Source organism: Aquarana catesbeiana, linkage group LG05, assembly GCF_042186555.1.
Source record: "Aquarana catesbeiana isolate 2022-GZ linkage group LG05, ASM4218655v1, whole genome shotgun sequence".
In the NCBI taxonomy this organism is placed as follows: Eukaryota; Metazoa; Chordata; class Amphibia; order Anura; family Ranidae; genus Aquarana; species Aquarana catesbeiana.
This window is the reverse complement of record NC_133328.1, coordinates 417748642-417764070: the sequence shown is the minus strand read 5'-3', so window position 1 is coordinate 417764070 and position 15429 is coordinate 417748642. Positions and strand designations below refer to the sequence as shown.

The 15429-nt window shown below is 43.5% G+C and overlaps 1 protein-coding gene across 2 annotated transcripts in view; it reads left to right on the top strand.

Annotated features, from left to right (window-relative positions):
• ATP9B (ATPase phospholipid transporting 9B (putative)) overlaps positions 1–15429 on the top strand; it is a 581467-nt gene that overhangs the window by 314158 nt on the left and 251880 nt on the right. For both annotated transcript variants that reach the window (XM_073631215.1, XM_073631214.1), the window contains exon 10: positions 9788–9863. In XM_073631215.1, coding sequence (XP_073487316.1) covers positions 9788–9863 — 76 coding nt within the window. The remainder of the gene's footprint in view (positions 1–9787; positions 9864–15429) is intronic.

The following is a 15429-nucleotide window of genomic DNA, read 5'->3' as shown; positions in this document are numbered from 1 at the left end:
AAGTCATTATATTGTTGATATTCAGCATGAATAACGGCTCCTGAAAAACAAAGCCGTTTTTACAAGGCTGCACATTTGTCTTACAAATGATCCAGGCACCAGCCACTGCTGCGGACAAAACATCCCCCCCCCCCCCTTAGGAGGGCTGCGGGGGCGGCTTCCCTGCGGTATATCCTCACAGTCTATGCCTCATATAAAGCCTGTCAGTTACCTGCCTTTTTAAAGTAATTTCTGTGCCCCAAGCCTTTTTTTACATATTTGTTTTATCGCCAGAGGGCGATCGCAGAGCTTCCTCTTCAACGAATCTGCATTTGCAGACCCAAATGCCGTCCACGCACCTGCGCGGACTGGTGTACATTTGAAACAAGGGGGGGCGGGTTAATGACAAAGGGGCGTGGCTTTAAGCAGGCGGCACTGTGTGCGGGACGTAGCGTCCACGTGGAGCACACAGCAGAGATGCTGAGGATGCCAGGAGCAGGCTCACACCTGAGGCTTGTTACAGACTGCTTGTTAAAAACAGACTCTGACTCTGTCAGAAGATCTCTATCAGAACAACTGAAGAGATGGACGTTTGAAACACACAGGAGCGCTGGGGCATGTAAGGGATGTATGCAGGCATTTCCAGTATAAGAAAGACATTGTTAATCAGCACCAAGCTAATCTTTATAGCGGCATTGTATTGCTAAACTATTGCTCAACAAGTAGTGCATTTATATAGTGCCTCTGTTTTTGTGCTTAGCACTGTGGCTTCCAAAAGAGATACCACAAAGGTACCAAAAATCCACCCCCGGGCGCTGGGAACTTCAGTCATGCCTCCACACTGTCATCCTCTCCTGAGATACCAGATATGGCAAGCCAGGGTGAGTCATTGGAACCAATTCGTGGTGCAGCTGCTTCCCACACTTCAGCCCCTGTATACGTGACTGAAGATGCATTTTCCTCCGCCCTGCAGGGCCTAGAAGGAAGATTAGCGGCTTTAATCGCATCCTCCATCCAAAAGGATAGGAAGCGTGCTAGATCCCCCACCTCAGATCTTTTACCAAGGGAACCGTGGGTACAGGATAAGGTGTTACCAGTAGACAATGCGCAAATGCTTAAGGATCCAACAGATAAAAGGTTGGAATTCCTGTTAAAATCCTCCTTTTCCTTGGCAGGTGCCGTTACTCAACCTGCAGTTGCTGCAATAGGCATCTGTCAGTTCCTAAAGGACCAGTTCAGACAGGCCCTTAAGGAGGTCCCTGCACACAGGCCCGCGAGTTGGCTGAACTACCAAAGGCATTATGTTTTGCCATAGACGCTATGAAAGACTCTATTCACCAGTCGTTCAGCCTTGCGCTTGTGCTAGTACACATGCGTAGGATCCTTTGGTTAAAAAAATTGGTCAGCTGAAGCACCATGCAAAAAGCTCCTGACTGGCTTTCCTTTTCATGGGGATCGGCTATTTGGGGATAATTTAAACAAATACATCCAAATGATTTCTAGTGGGAAGACTACTCTTTTACCAGTCAAAAGAAAGTATAAACGTCTTTCATTTAAACTGACTTTTTCTCCTGCGCCAGGGGCATCCGCCTCTAGGCAGTGGCGATGGCCTCCTCCGTCAGACTCCAGAAGAAAACCTCAGGGTCAGGCCCAGGCACAAAAGAAGGCCTGGGGCCGGAAATCTGCAAAGCAGAATACTAAAGCTCCATTATGAAGAGGCGCCCCCCCTTGCCAGAGTGGGGGGAAGACTTCTGCAATACTCAGAAGTCTGGCAAGAGGAAATTCAGGACAGGTGGGTCATCTCCATGGTGTCTCTAGGATACAAACTAGAATTTCGGGTGTTCCCAAAGATTCAGGGAAAAGGCAATCTCTGTTTCAGGCATTAGACCCGATTACTGGCTCAGGGGATGATCATACAGATCCCCACAGAAGAGCATGGTTTGGGGTTTTATACAAAACTTTTTACGGTACCAAAACCGAATGGAGATGTCAGACCCATTCTAGATCTAAAGAATCAAAATCAGTTTCTGAAAATCCACTCCTTTCGCATGGAGTCGATCAGGTCAGTGGTGTCTATCCTATAAGGAAGAGAACTTCTGGCGTCTATCGACATCAGGGATCTATATCTGCATGCCCCTATATTTCCCGCTCACCAAAGGTTTCTGTGGTTCAAAGTAGAACAGCAGCACTTTCAGTTTGTAGCCTTGCCCTTCTGGCTAGCTACAGCACCCTGGGTGTTTACAAAAATGCTGGCCCCACCTCTAGCCAGGTTAAGGGCACAGGGCGTAACAGTCTTGGCGTACCTAGATGATCTTTTGCTAATAGACCAGTCGGTGGCTTGTTTGGAGCAAAGTGTACGCATTACAACCAGTTACATGGAAAGTCTAGGTTGAATTCTCAACCTAGAGAAGTCTTCCTTAAAACCGCTAAAAAAGCTGGAGTATTTGGGCCCGATCATAGACACAGCCCAGAAAAAGGTGTTCTTGCCTCTGGCAAAAATAAGCTCCATACGAGAGCTGGTGCGGATGGTCAGGTCGAAAGGAGATCCCTCCATTCGCCTTTGAATGAGGTTGTTAGGAAAGATGGTGGCTTCATTCTAAGCCGTTCTCTATGCCCAGTTCCATTCGAGATTGTTGTAAAACAGTATCCTGTCTGCTTGGAACAAAAGGGTCCAAGCTTTGGACTTGCCAATGCGGCTGTCCCCAAGGGTGTCCCAAAGCCTCAGTTGGTGGTTACTAACCCAGAATCTGCTGAAAGGGAAATCCTTCAGACCAGTTATCTGGAAAGTGGTAATGACAGATTCCAGCCTTTCAGGCTGGGGAGCAGTACTAGAGAAGACAAATGTCCAGGAACAGTGGTCAAGAACCGAAAGAGCCTTGCCCATCAACATCCTAGAGCAGTGATGGCGAACCTTGACACCCAAGATGTTTTAGAACTACATTTCCCATGATGCTCATGAACTTTGCACTGCAGTTAAGCATCATGGGAAATGTAGTTCCAGAACATCTGGGGTGCCAAGGTTCGCCATCACTGTCCTAGAGAATCGGGTAGTCCGTCTGGCTCTGAAGGCTTGGACTTTCAGGTTAAGGGATTGTCCTGTCAGGATCCAATCTGACAATGCCACAGCTGTGGCCGATATCAATCACCAAGGGGGCACCAAGAGTCTTGCAACTCAGACAGGTGAACCATATTCTAACTTGGGCAGAAAGGAATGTTCCGTGCTTATCGGCAGTCTTCATTCCGGTAGTAGAGAATTGGCAGAAGGACTACTTGAATCGCCAGCAGTTATTCCTGGGGGAATGGTCTCTTCACCCCAACATTTTTTGGGCTGTTTGCCAAAGATGGGGGATTCCGGACATAGATCTTCTGGCGTCCAGATTCAACGTGAAGTTAGTCAACTTTGTGTCCAGGACAAGGGATCCACTCGCATGCAGAACAGATGTGTTGGTGATCCCCTGGGATCAGTTCTCACTGATCTGTGCATTCCCCCCTATTCAGCTGCTGCCATGACTTCTTTGCAGGATCAAGCTGGAAAGAAAGCCGGTAATTCTGGTGGCACCAGCATGGCCCAGAAGGTCATGGTATGCAGAGATCGTAAAGATGGCAGTGGAGGATCCATGGTCCCTTCCACTACGGCCAGACCTGCTCTCACAGGGACCGATATTCCATCCTACTTTACGAATGCTAAATTTAACGACTTGGCTATTAAAACCCACATTCTAAAGAAACGTGGGCCTTAATGCAAGGAAGCCAGCCTTCAGAACTATATATTACAGAGTCTGGAGTGCTTATGTTTCCTGGTTTGAATCCAAGGGTTGGCATCCTCGGAGATATATCATAGGCAGAATTCTTGCCTTTCTACAATTAGGGGTAGAGATGAAATTGGCCTTGGGTACTATTAAGGGCCAAGTCTCAGCCTTATCGATCTTATTTCAAAGACTGCTTGCTACACATTCTTTAGTCCGGGGTTTTATGCAAGTGGATTAATCTGCCAGTTAAATCACCTTTGAGCCCTTGGGACTTGAACTTAGGTTTGTCAGTATTACAAAAACAGCCATTTGAAATTGGCTTACGTTCTGGTAAGCATGCCATTCACTAGTTGGGGATACACTTCGTTATGTCAAGTCACTCAGTGTTATCATTTGAAGCATTGGAACATTTACCATTTTGGACTTTAATTAGCACATCACAGAACGTTTTGTTTATATGTTTTTGGGTTGTTCATATTATTTAATTTATAGATTTTTTCACACATTTATTCATTTTTATGGTTCACATTGATATCAATCACCCCTTCAGGTTTATTAATTAATTTTATAGCGCAGCTTCTCTGCATCTTATCTGTTTTGTGTATATCCCACAATAAGCTGCTGCTCATTCAATTCATCCAAGCGCAGTATCTCCTCCCTTTTTTAGCCATTTGAAGCGATACAGCATATTCCCTTAGTCCTTCTGACAAGGAAGCTAGTGTTCTTGGTTGCTATATCCTCAGCAAGGAGGGTTTCGGAATTGGCTGCTCTTTCTTGTAAAGAGCCATACTTGATTATTCATGAGGACAGAGTGGTGTTACGCCCTCGTCCAGATTTTTTTCCAAAAGTGGTCTCAGGTTTCCACCTAAACCAAGATATTATCCTGCCATTGTTTTTTCCAAAACCATGTTTCAGGGAAGAAAATTCACTACATTGTCTTTATGTGGTGAGAGCAGTGAAAGTCTATTTAAAGACAACTGCTCAGATTTGGAAGACTGATGTCTTATTTGTACTGCCAGAGGGTCCTAAGAAAGGACAGGCAGCATTGAAATCCACTGTCGCTAAGTGGACTCGGCAAGTTATAATTCAGACTTATGATTTAAGGGGAAAGATTCCTCCTTTTCAAGTCAAAGCGCACTCTACCAGGTCGGTTAGTGCTTCTTGGACAGTGTGTCACCAGGCCTCCATTGCTCACATCTGCAAGGCCGCAACTTGGTCTTCAGTACATACATTCACCAAATTTTTTCAGGTGGGTGTAAGGAGGCATGAGGATATCGCCTTTGGGCGCAGTGTGCTGGAGGCAGCAGTATAAGTCCTCAAGTTTGGGGGTACCCTGCTGGTTGTCTCCCCCTCCCCTCAAATAGCAGTGCTATGGGACGTCCCATTATGTTATTACTTAGGCTCTGTGTCCCATGATGTACCATAAAGAAAATAGGATTTTTATAACAGCTTACCTGTAAAATCATTTTCTTGGAGTACATCATGGGACACACAGGTCCCGCCCCTCTTTTTGGTGTTTAGAAATATTGCTTTGCTACAAAAACTGAGGTACTCCTGGAAGGAGGAGGGGTTATATAGGGGAGTGAACTTCCTGTATTGGGTATACCAGTGTCCATCACCTGAAGGTGCCTATTTACCCATTAAGTTATTACTTAGGCTCTGTGCCCCATGATGTACTCCAAGAAAAGAATTTTACAGGTAAGCTGTTATAAAAATCCTATTTTCTTTTTCAGTCTGTAGCTCTGTAATTTTCTGTAAAATGCAATGCAATATGGCTACTCTGAGGTGTTCTGTATGCAAAATGTGTACAGAACGCCCCCCAGAAACATAATTTCCTGCTTGTGTGATTAGCTCACTGATTTTCACAAAAGTCTTGTCTAATATACAAGTCAGATTTCAGGCATCAGTATAAGGAAAGGGATGGTCGGCACTCGGGATGACATCCAAAATGGTATTCCTCTATTAAATGCATGTACAAAGCTGTAAATCAGCCTACGCATTTCAGACGTTAGTTCTTAGTCATGACTAAGGACTAACATCCGAAACGCGTAGGGTGTTTTACAGCTTTATACATGTTTTTAATAATGAAATACCATTTTGGATCTCATCCTTAGTGCCGGCCATCCTTTTCCTTATTCTTATACGTTGGAGGTGTCAGCAGCCTCAAGGTCTGAGCACCGGTGGAGCTGTTAAGTAGGAAGGTTGCAGCACCTATACACCTGTTTTCCTTCTATTTCAGGCATCCCCTGCAACAAAAATGTTAATTTTTGATGAGATACTCCCAATAGGAAATCACGCCTAAAGGGATGCAGACTCTGCAGTTTTCCTCATTAGAGCCCTGCAGGGACAGCACCTGGTTGATAATTATGAAACCACTCCCATTGGACACATAAAAACACACAGGGATTTCTTCAGAATAACAAAAGGTAGGAATCTGCAACAAAGTTTGTTAAAATCCTTGCAATGTACATAGATCACCCAGAGGGGAATGTTTTTTTCTCAATAAAAGTGGAGTTACTCTTTAAGCACTCTGAAAGGACAGGTTTCTGCCTTGTGCATTCTTTTTCAAAAACCCTCTGGCCTTGCTCTCCCTTGTGAAAACCTTTATTCAAGGTGTGTCTCAGTTCAGGCCTCTCTTACAGCACCCTTGGCTTCCTTGAGACCTCAGCTTGGTTATATCTGCTCTGAAGAAACCACCCTTTGAACCCACCAGGAGTATCCCCTTAGATAACCTATCCTGCAAAGTAGTCTTTTCGGTTATCACCTCTGTCAGGTGTGTTTCTGAGTTGGTAGCTTTCTCTTGGAAGGAGCAATTTCTCATTATTCTTAAACACAAGGTAGTCTTACAACCAAGACCATCTTTTTTTTTCTAAGGTGGTATCAGTCTTCCACCTCATTGAAAACATAGTCCTATCTTTGGACGTAGTCAGAGTTATCAGTCTACTACAAACCAACAGCTTCTGTCAGGAAGATGGATTGCCTGTTTGTTCTCCCTTGACACCTCACTAGGAACATCCTGCTTCCAAGTCCACCATCGTTCGGAGGATTAGACAACTCATAACTAGCATTTACACTTTAACCACTTGGCGACCACCTGCCCGCAATGCACTGTGGGCAAGTGGCCATTGTAGGCAAAGCAATGTGCTGGTACATCGCTGCCTACTTCTGGGTTTAAGGAGCACACATGCACGCTCCCCAGCTGGCACCCGCTGTGATTGTACACAGCGGGAGCCTGTCAACAAGTCCCAGACAATCATTAATGCCCAGGATTGCTGATCTGCTGCATGCAATCACAGCCTAGAGCTCTGTACAGAGGGAGCAATCTGTCAGTTTCTTATCCCTGCTTTTGCAGGGATGAGAAACTGAGAGATATGTTGGTAGCAAATGCTACACACATTACACATAGTTAGGAACACATTTAGCCCCTTGATTTCCTCTAGATGTTAACCCCTTCCCAGCCAGTGTCATTAGTACAGTGACAGTGTATAGCGCTATCACTGTCAGTGTAAGTTAATTCCCCCCAGCGTGAGTTAATGCCAGATTTCCGCTGCAGTCCCATTAGTCACTGATTGTCTCCATTAGTAGTAAAAAAAAAATAAAATAAATCCAGTATACAGTGCCTTGAAAAAGTATTTACACCCCTTAAAGTTTTCCACATTTTGTCATGTTACAACCAACAACTTAAATGTACTTTATTGGGATTTTATGTGATAGACCAACACAAAGTGGCACATAATTGTGAAGTGAAAGGAAAATGATAAATGATTTTCCAAATGTTTTACAAATAAATATGTCAAAAGTGTGGTGTGCATTTGTATTCAGCCCCCCTGAGTCAATACTTTGGAGCAGGGTGGATTTGATTTAAATCAAGTCGATTTAAATCACGATTTGAATCACTAGTAAAAAGGCTTGATTTAAATGAGCTTGATTTTAAATCATAATTTTTAAAGTGCAACTGTCATCTCTGTCCCACAGCAGCTCCTCCTCTGACCCACTGTTGACTCACTAACAGTCCCATTCACTTTAATGGGAGGGCTAGTGATGCGGCAGTGAGTGGATGCCCGCTAACAGGCGCTGCCATGATGGATCTGAAATGACAGGTGTTCTTTAAATGTAAGGACTTATTCTTGCTGGTAGTTAGAATCTTTAATATTTGCAAACAAGATGAAGGTTTCCTATTTAGAATAATAAGCTGTCAGGTTAGTAAGGCTGCGATATCAGAACCGATTCAATCATATAGTTTGTAGTGTACATAGATTTGAAAAACAATGAGATAAAGGAATATTCCTGAACTTTGTTTTATCTCATGGTTCCTGTGAAATTGTGTGAATGCATCAATGTTATCTCAGCTTGGTTTAAATATTTTCTTATTTTTATTTTCTATATTCTTTACCACAATTGCTGTGCCAGTTTCATTTTTAGATGCATATTTACGCCATTAAAAAATAATATTTAAATGGCCTTGTTACTTTGATATATAGTGGTGTAAAAATCTAAACTTGTATTTAGTTACAGAATTAAGGAAACACAAAGTAAATATATTATGCTGACATTATATGATATAATGCTTGTTGCAAAATTCCTAATGATTGCACAAAAGTATATTTTCTTTTTAAATGTAGCAATAGCTTAAAAAAACAGCTGGACAGATCAGCCAACAAAATTCCAGTTGTCATGTGCTGTTTCCCAATAGGAGCTAACTCCTGATCTGTGTGCTATGTTAACATATTTATTGAAATAAAGATTTAAAGCATAGCCCTGGGCTGAATTTAAAAGGTAAAATTCCCCCTTCTTCCCCAAGAAGATTTAGAATATAGTGCCAGTTTTTCCAGGAGCTTATTTAAATTATAAATTGCCTATTACTTGCCTTCTTCTTAATGCTTGGGCAAGGGTGCACATTTTCTTGCCAGCCTGAAATGCTGCTGTAAGGGATATTAATAAAATTGAATTATCTTATCAGTATTTAGTGGCATTCCCCGTTCCTTAAAACCTTTCCAACAGTTGTGATGATAACATTGTGCATAATCATGTTTTTTTTCATAAAATGTATTGATAGCCAGGAAAAACTAAATTCTAAACTTTTTTTTTTTTTTTTCATTGGGCAAATATGAAATATCACATACTGTATGTATAACTCAGATTTAAATTTCCAACTAGCAGGTGGAGCTCCATTCTCCTTTTTACATATTTAGCTGCTATCATTAAAGTGTTACTAAATCCACAACAGTAAAATCAGTCTGTATATGCAGTAAAGCAGGCTTGTTATACTCACTGTGGAGCCTAATGGGTTAATCCTGCGCATTCTGTAAAAAGGCTGTTTGATCCTGTCTTCTCTGATCCTCCACTGTCCCCCAATCCATCTCCTGATAGAACAGAGTCTTGGAGTCACTCTGCACATGCTCAGTTTGGTGTGTATTGCTGAAGAGTGGTTTTTTTTTTTTTTTCATGGGAGGGTGCATGTGATCAGCACAGGGCCAATCAGCAGTATCCAGACAGAGGGTCAGGGGTCATGCAGCCTCATAGGACAGTCAGAGGAGAATAAAAGCTCCTCCTACAAGCTTTAACCAGACACTGATAGAAGTCACAAGACTGCTACATACTGCTGATGAGAAAAGGTATTTAGCAGTTTATATTTACTAAACTAATTGCATTTCCATGTTCTGTGTACTTTTGGATTTACTAGCATTTCTTTAGTAACCTCTTTACTAAAAGTACCTACTGTTTGCAGAGACTAGTAGCTCAAGCTCAAATTCTCTCTTTTATACACACAGCTCTCTGCCTCCTGTGTTCAGGCAGGTCATATGGAGTTTCAGTCAGAAAGTGAGAGCCTGAAAGAAAACCACTTATGCTGTCCTTCCTCTTTAGAAAACTGATAATGCTGCGGCATTAGTCCATCCTGTATAAAAAGTTTAACTCTAATATAAAGATTGTGTGTATGTAGTAAAAATAAAGCAAAAAATATAAATGAAAATAATGTTGACTTAAAAACCATTATAGTTTTGCTGTACGGAATTGAATTACCTGTGTTTTCTAATGTGTTGTATTTCAATGTATTACAGGAAGATACTGACCCATCTATGCATGAAAGCCTTGGCATTGAAAATACACTGTGGGCAAGCACCGTTGTTGCATCTGGTAAGCTTAAAAGGAAACTCGCTCTTTAGGGATTTTTATTTATAAATGTGAAGGATAAACTTAGCGTAAATAATGTTGTACACCGATCAGCCATAACTTTATGACCACTGACAGGTTAAGTGAATAACATTGATTATCAGGTTACAATAGCATCTGAAAGTCAGTGAGATATTTAAGGCAGCAAGTAAACATGTTGCCCCTCATGTTGATGGGCAGAAAATGGGCATTACCGTTTGTTGTGTATGGGCCTGCGTAGCTGCAGACTGGTCAGGATGACTATGCTGACCCGTTTCCACATCCAAAAGTGCCTCCAATGGGCATATGAGCATCAGAATTGGGCCATGGAACAATGGAAGAAGGTGGCCTGGTCTGATCAATTACATTTGCTTTTAGATCATGCGGATGGCCAGGTTTGTGTGCGTCACTTACCTTGGGAAGAGATGGCACTAGGATGCATTATGGGAAGAAAGCCGATGGAGGCATTGTGATGTTTGGGCAGTGTTCTGCTGGGAAACTTTGGATCCTTCAATTCACGTGGATGTTATTTTGACATGTACCACCTACCTAAACATTGTTGCTGACCAAGTACACTTCTTCATGGAAACGGTATTCCCTGATGGCACTGGCATTTTTCAACAAGATAATGCACCCTGACACACTTCAAAAATGGTTCAATAATGGTTTGAGGAAAACCGCAATGAGTTTGAGGTGTTGACTTGGCTTCCAAATTCTCCCAATCTCAATCTAATTGAGCATTTGTGGGGTGTGCTGGAAAAACAAGTCCAAACCATGGAGGCCCCACCTTTCAACTTGCAGGACTTAAAGGATCTGCTACTGATGGGCTGGTGCCATATACAACAGTATACCTTCAACTTTCAAGTTGCATCCATGCCTGTGATCAGGGCTGTTTTGTTGACAAGGGATTATTTTGGTGGCAAAGGGGGGACCTACTGAATATTAGGTGGGTGGTCACAAAGTTGTGACTGATCAGTGTATATCTACCTTGTTTCTGTGTATAGTTTGTATTTAAATATGTGATCATATTGCACAATGTGTCTTGCTGATCCTCACTGCAAGTTTACTATGCAGATCAATGAATTAACCTGTCTTCTCATTTTGTCTTTTAATAATTTCTAATCAACATCTTTATTTCACGTAGATAATGTTACAGAAGGGTGCACTTACCTGCCCTGTGTAATGGTTTTGAACAGGGCAGCCTGGATCCTCCTCTTCTCAGATCCCTCTTTGGCTCTCCTGACCCCTCCCTCCTGTCGAGTGCCCCCATAGCAATCAGCTTGCTATTGGGGGGCACCCAAGCCGAGCATCCATTCAGACACAGAGCTGCCATTTGGCCCCGTCTCCTCTCTCTCCTGATTGGCTAACTGACTTTGATTGACAGCCGTGGGAGCCAATGGCACTGCTGCTGTGTCTCAGCCAATCAGGAGGGAGAGTCAGGGACGGTCGAGGGACTCGTGGACATCGCTGGGCAGAGAAGGGGCTCAGAAAAGTGTTAGGGAGTGCTGGGGCAGCTGCTACACACAGAAGGCTTTTTATCTTAATGCATAGAATGCATTAAGATAAAAAACCTCCTTTTAGTGTTAAACTCCTTTAACACTTGACAAATCTATTAAGCTGAGCATAGTTTTTTCAGTATAATCTAATAAAATCAGTCTGTTTTTTTTTTTTTTTTTTTATTATTATTTTTACTCAATGAACATAGTGCAGAATAATCCACATGAAGACAAGCACCTCTTGGCTTGTGCACAGATCTTATTAAAAAAAATATGATAGCATTACTTTAAATTACCAAATTGATAATGCACTTAGTAGATGGGTTTTAAAAATCTACCCTGACTAACTCGTCTTGACTGCAAACTATGAAGGACCCTGCTAGCTTTATTGTGATAAAATGTCATGAAAAAAATCTTTTAGCCTTACTGCGCTGGTGCCATGGGGTATTTTGTCCTATCCAAATGTAGTATTTTTGAGATATTTGGCTTTGTTTGGGCATATTTAGAAAGGTTGGGGAAGCCATTGGTGAGCACCAGTCTTTAGTTGAGCACCCCAGTTTGACTGAGTGCTGGTAGATCTTTAACTACACACTGGGTCTGTTATTACAGCCACATCCTGGACCGAGGTGACCAGTGAGTGATCTCGTGGAGACCCGTATGACCAGGCGCCTGCAGTCTGTGTCACAGTGTTACCCTGGCCCTTACTTCAGAGGAGAGGAGAGGGGGATCTGTCTTGGGAACCTTCCTCGCACACTCCGCTGGGTCGCTAATTAGATGACCTCCCTTTCCTCCCTTGATGCGGTGTCTGGAGTGGGTACTCTTGAGGTGGTCAGTCCTCCTCCCCCCTGGCCTCCGGTATCTCTGCCTGTCCTCTCTTATACAGCTTTCCTCCTATCTCCTGCCTTCTCAGTCTTTTTCTGGCTGCTGGACGACTTGGGTTCCCCTGGATGGGAGGGGGCATGCTTTTGTTCCCCTGCAGGGGTCCAGTATCTACCTCTTATGGGGGTCTGGGAGGCCGTATTGCAGCTGCCATGTGATTTTCCCTGAGATCAGGGTGGGCTGGCAGTGCCGCCATTTTGGGGTGAATATTTCCCATTGACGTGCATGGGAGCCAGGTAGAAGATGCATGGCGACTGTTCTGTAAATTTTATAGTCAACTCCTATCCTCATATTGATTAGTGGTTCCAAATTAATAACAACTACTGCAGTAGGGAACAGACACAAAAGATACACTCAACATCTTTCCAAAATAACTTTTCTGTTTATTTTGATGCAATTTAAGGTTTTTATACAAATGATTAAGTAGGTATCACATTAATATTACAATTGTACTTGTATGGTAACAAGGGACGTAACATAGGCAGGCTAATTCTAATCAGGACTCGAAAGAATGCATACGTAATGAAAACATTATCCACAATGAGTGCAGCGTGCAATACATAGGAAAACCATACAAAATAGAATACAATTTTATGCAGAATTTGCAATTTCCTTAAAAAACTTAAAATAAATAAAAACAAAAAGTATCAACAATCTGTGTATGAAAGAAAAAAACAATCATCAGCCAGATCAAAAACTATAAAACAGCTGGCTGCAGGTGGCATTCATCCTAACAGGGTGCATGGATTTGGCATTATGGGTCTGTTATATCTATATCATTGATAAAATAGTTACAACAGCCTCATCCTGGACCGAGGTGACCAGTGAGTTAGACATCTCGCAGGGACCCGTATAACCGGGCGCCTGCAGTCTGTGTTACAGTGTTACCCTGGCCAACAGCCCTTACTTCAGTGGAGAGGAGGATCTGTCTTGGGAACCTTACCCGCACACTCTGCTGGATTGCTCATTAGATGACCCCCCCTTCCTCCCTTGATGTGGTGTCTGGAGTGGGGTACTCCTGGGGTTGTCAGTCCTCCTCCCCCCTGGCCTCAGGTACCTCTGCTTATCCTCCCTGATAGAGCTTCCCTCCTACCTTCTCAATCTTTTTCTGGCTGCTGGGCAACTTGGGCTTCTCTGGATGGGAGGTGGCATGCTTTTGGTCCCCTGCAGGAGTCCGGTCCAATATCTGCCTCTTATGGGGGTCTGGGAGACCGCATTGCAGCTGCCATGTGATTAGGGCAGCAGGCAGACATTTTCCCTGAGATCAGGGTGGGCTGGCAGTGCCGCCTTGGAGTGAATCTTTCTTATTGACATGCATGGGAGCCAGGTAGAAGATGCATGGCGACCATTTTCTTGTAGTTGCGCGGCAACAACCACTTTGTTTTTCCCTTAAGGTTCTTCCTAAGTGATAGGGGAAGTCCTGGGATGTGGTGGCAGCACAGTGGTGTAGTAGTTATCACTCTCACCTAGCAGCAATAGGGTCTGCCTGGAGTTTGCATGTTCTCCCTGTGCCTGCGTGGGTTCCCTCCGGGTACTCCGGTTTCCTCCCACACTCCAAAGACATGCTGGTAGGTTAATCAGATCCTGTCTACAAAATTGGCTCTAGTATGTGTATGTGTTTGTAAGCGCGTCGGGACCTTGCAGGGTAAAGGACCGCGCTATATCAAGATGCAACTCAACTCGAGAATCACTTTAATAAAGTCAGAAGCAATTAGAATTGTCTGTGTGTTATCAGCTTAAGCACATCGTGTTTATCTATTGTCATCACATAGGTGAGGATCAGATCACATTTTATGACAAATTACTGCAGAAAAACAGCTAATCCCAATAGGTTCACACACTTTTTCTTGCCACTGTATTTTGATAAATTTATCTACAAGAATTGTGAACATCCAAAGCGGTCTTTTATAGTTCCAAAGCGCTTTGCGATGCATTATCCCTTTGAGGAGGCCTTTCTGAAGAAGTGGACCTCTCCCCTTGTGTTGGATCGTCTAAGCTCTAGGTTGAACAAAGCAACCATTGCCAGGTTGGTGCTGCAGCCTGTGTTAGCCACGGCCCTGGTGTGTCAGAATTGAATGGGCCAAGATTCTGGGACAAGGTCTGAATACAGGTCAGGTGTCCCCAGTGTATGTGGAACTGGCGGACTAATTGGTCCAGGGCCTAAAGTACATATGTGATGAATCCCTAGATGCAGCCCTGCTACTTTCCAAGGTATGAGTCTCGGCTTTGGTGCTTTGAATTACATGTTGGTCTGCTGACCAGCTGTCTAAGTAGGGTGAACGCCTCTTCAGTACTACCCTGAAAGATATAATCAAGAACCTTGAGTACCTTCCTCCCACAGGCCAAGAAAGAAAAAGAACTGCGTCAGCAGTCTGGACCATTCTTCACTGCACATAAGAGTCTTTTTCATTCCCCTGGCTTCTCTGACAAGGGATCCAAGCCCTTCAAGGCCTCCAAGGGTGGTGCAAAGCGATCCTGGCCCTGAAGGACAGGTGGGGTATCATCTTCACTGGTTCTCGGGCCCGTGAACCTTCATACTTTCTGACGTGGGTCTGCAAACTGATTGTGTCTGGCTACAAAATAGAATAACATTTTTATCCACCAGAGAAGTTCATTCCCTCCAATCTTCATTTCCCTCTGTCGCGCCTATGTTGCCCTGTACGGGGCAGTGCAGGACTTGCTTCTCCAGGGAGTGATTGTCCTGGTGCATGAACCAAAGTGATTCCAGGGGTTTTACTCCAAACTGTTCATGGTCCTGAAGATGACGAGGTTTGCTCAATGCTGTACCTCAAGCCCTGAGTTGTTTTGTGCGGGTACAGAAGTTCAAGATAAAATCTATTCGTTCAGTGGTGGCCTCCCTGCATCATTGTGATTTTTTGGCATCTATAGACATCAAAGGGAGTTGTTTGGGTGGTTAGCATGTTTGTCTGGTTGCTCTAGTTGTTTGGTTTGCCCATCTCTTGTTAAGGCACTGCTTTGGGTCGTCCTTATCAAAGAATAGATGTGCTGTGTCTGTCAATAAATGTAAGAGATAACAGGATTTTTTGTACTCACCGTTTAATCTCTGCTTTGTGACTAACTGGCTTGTCTATAGCAGAAAAGGGGGTTTATTACCAACTAGGCCTGCCCATAGGCAGTGCTGTTTTTTTTTTTTCTGTCTAGCGTCATACTCCTGT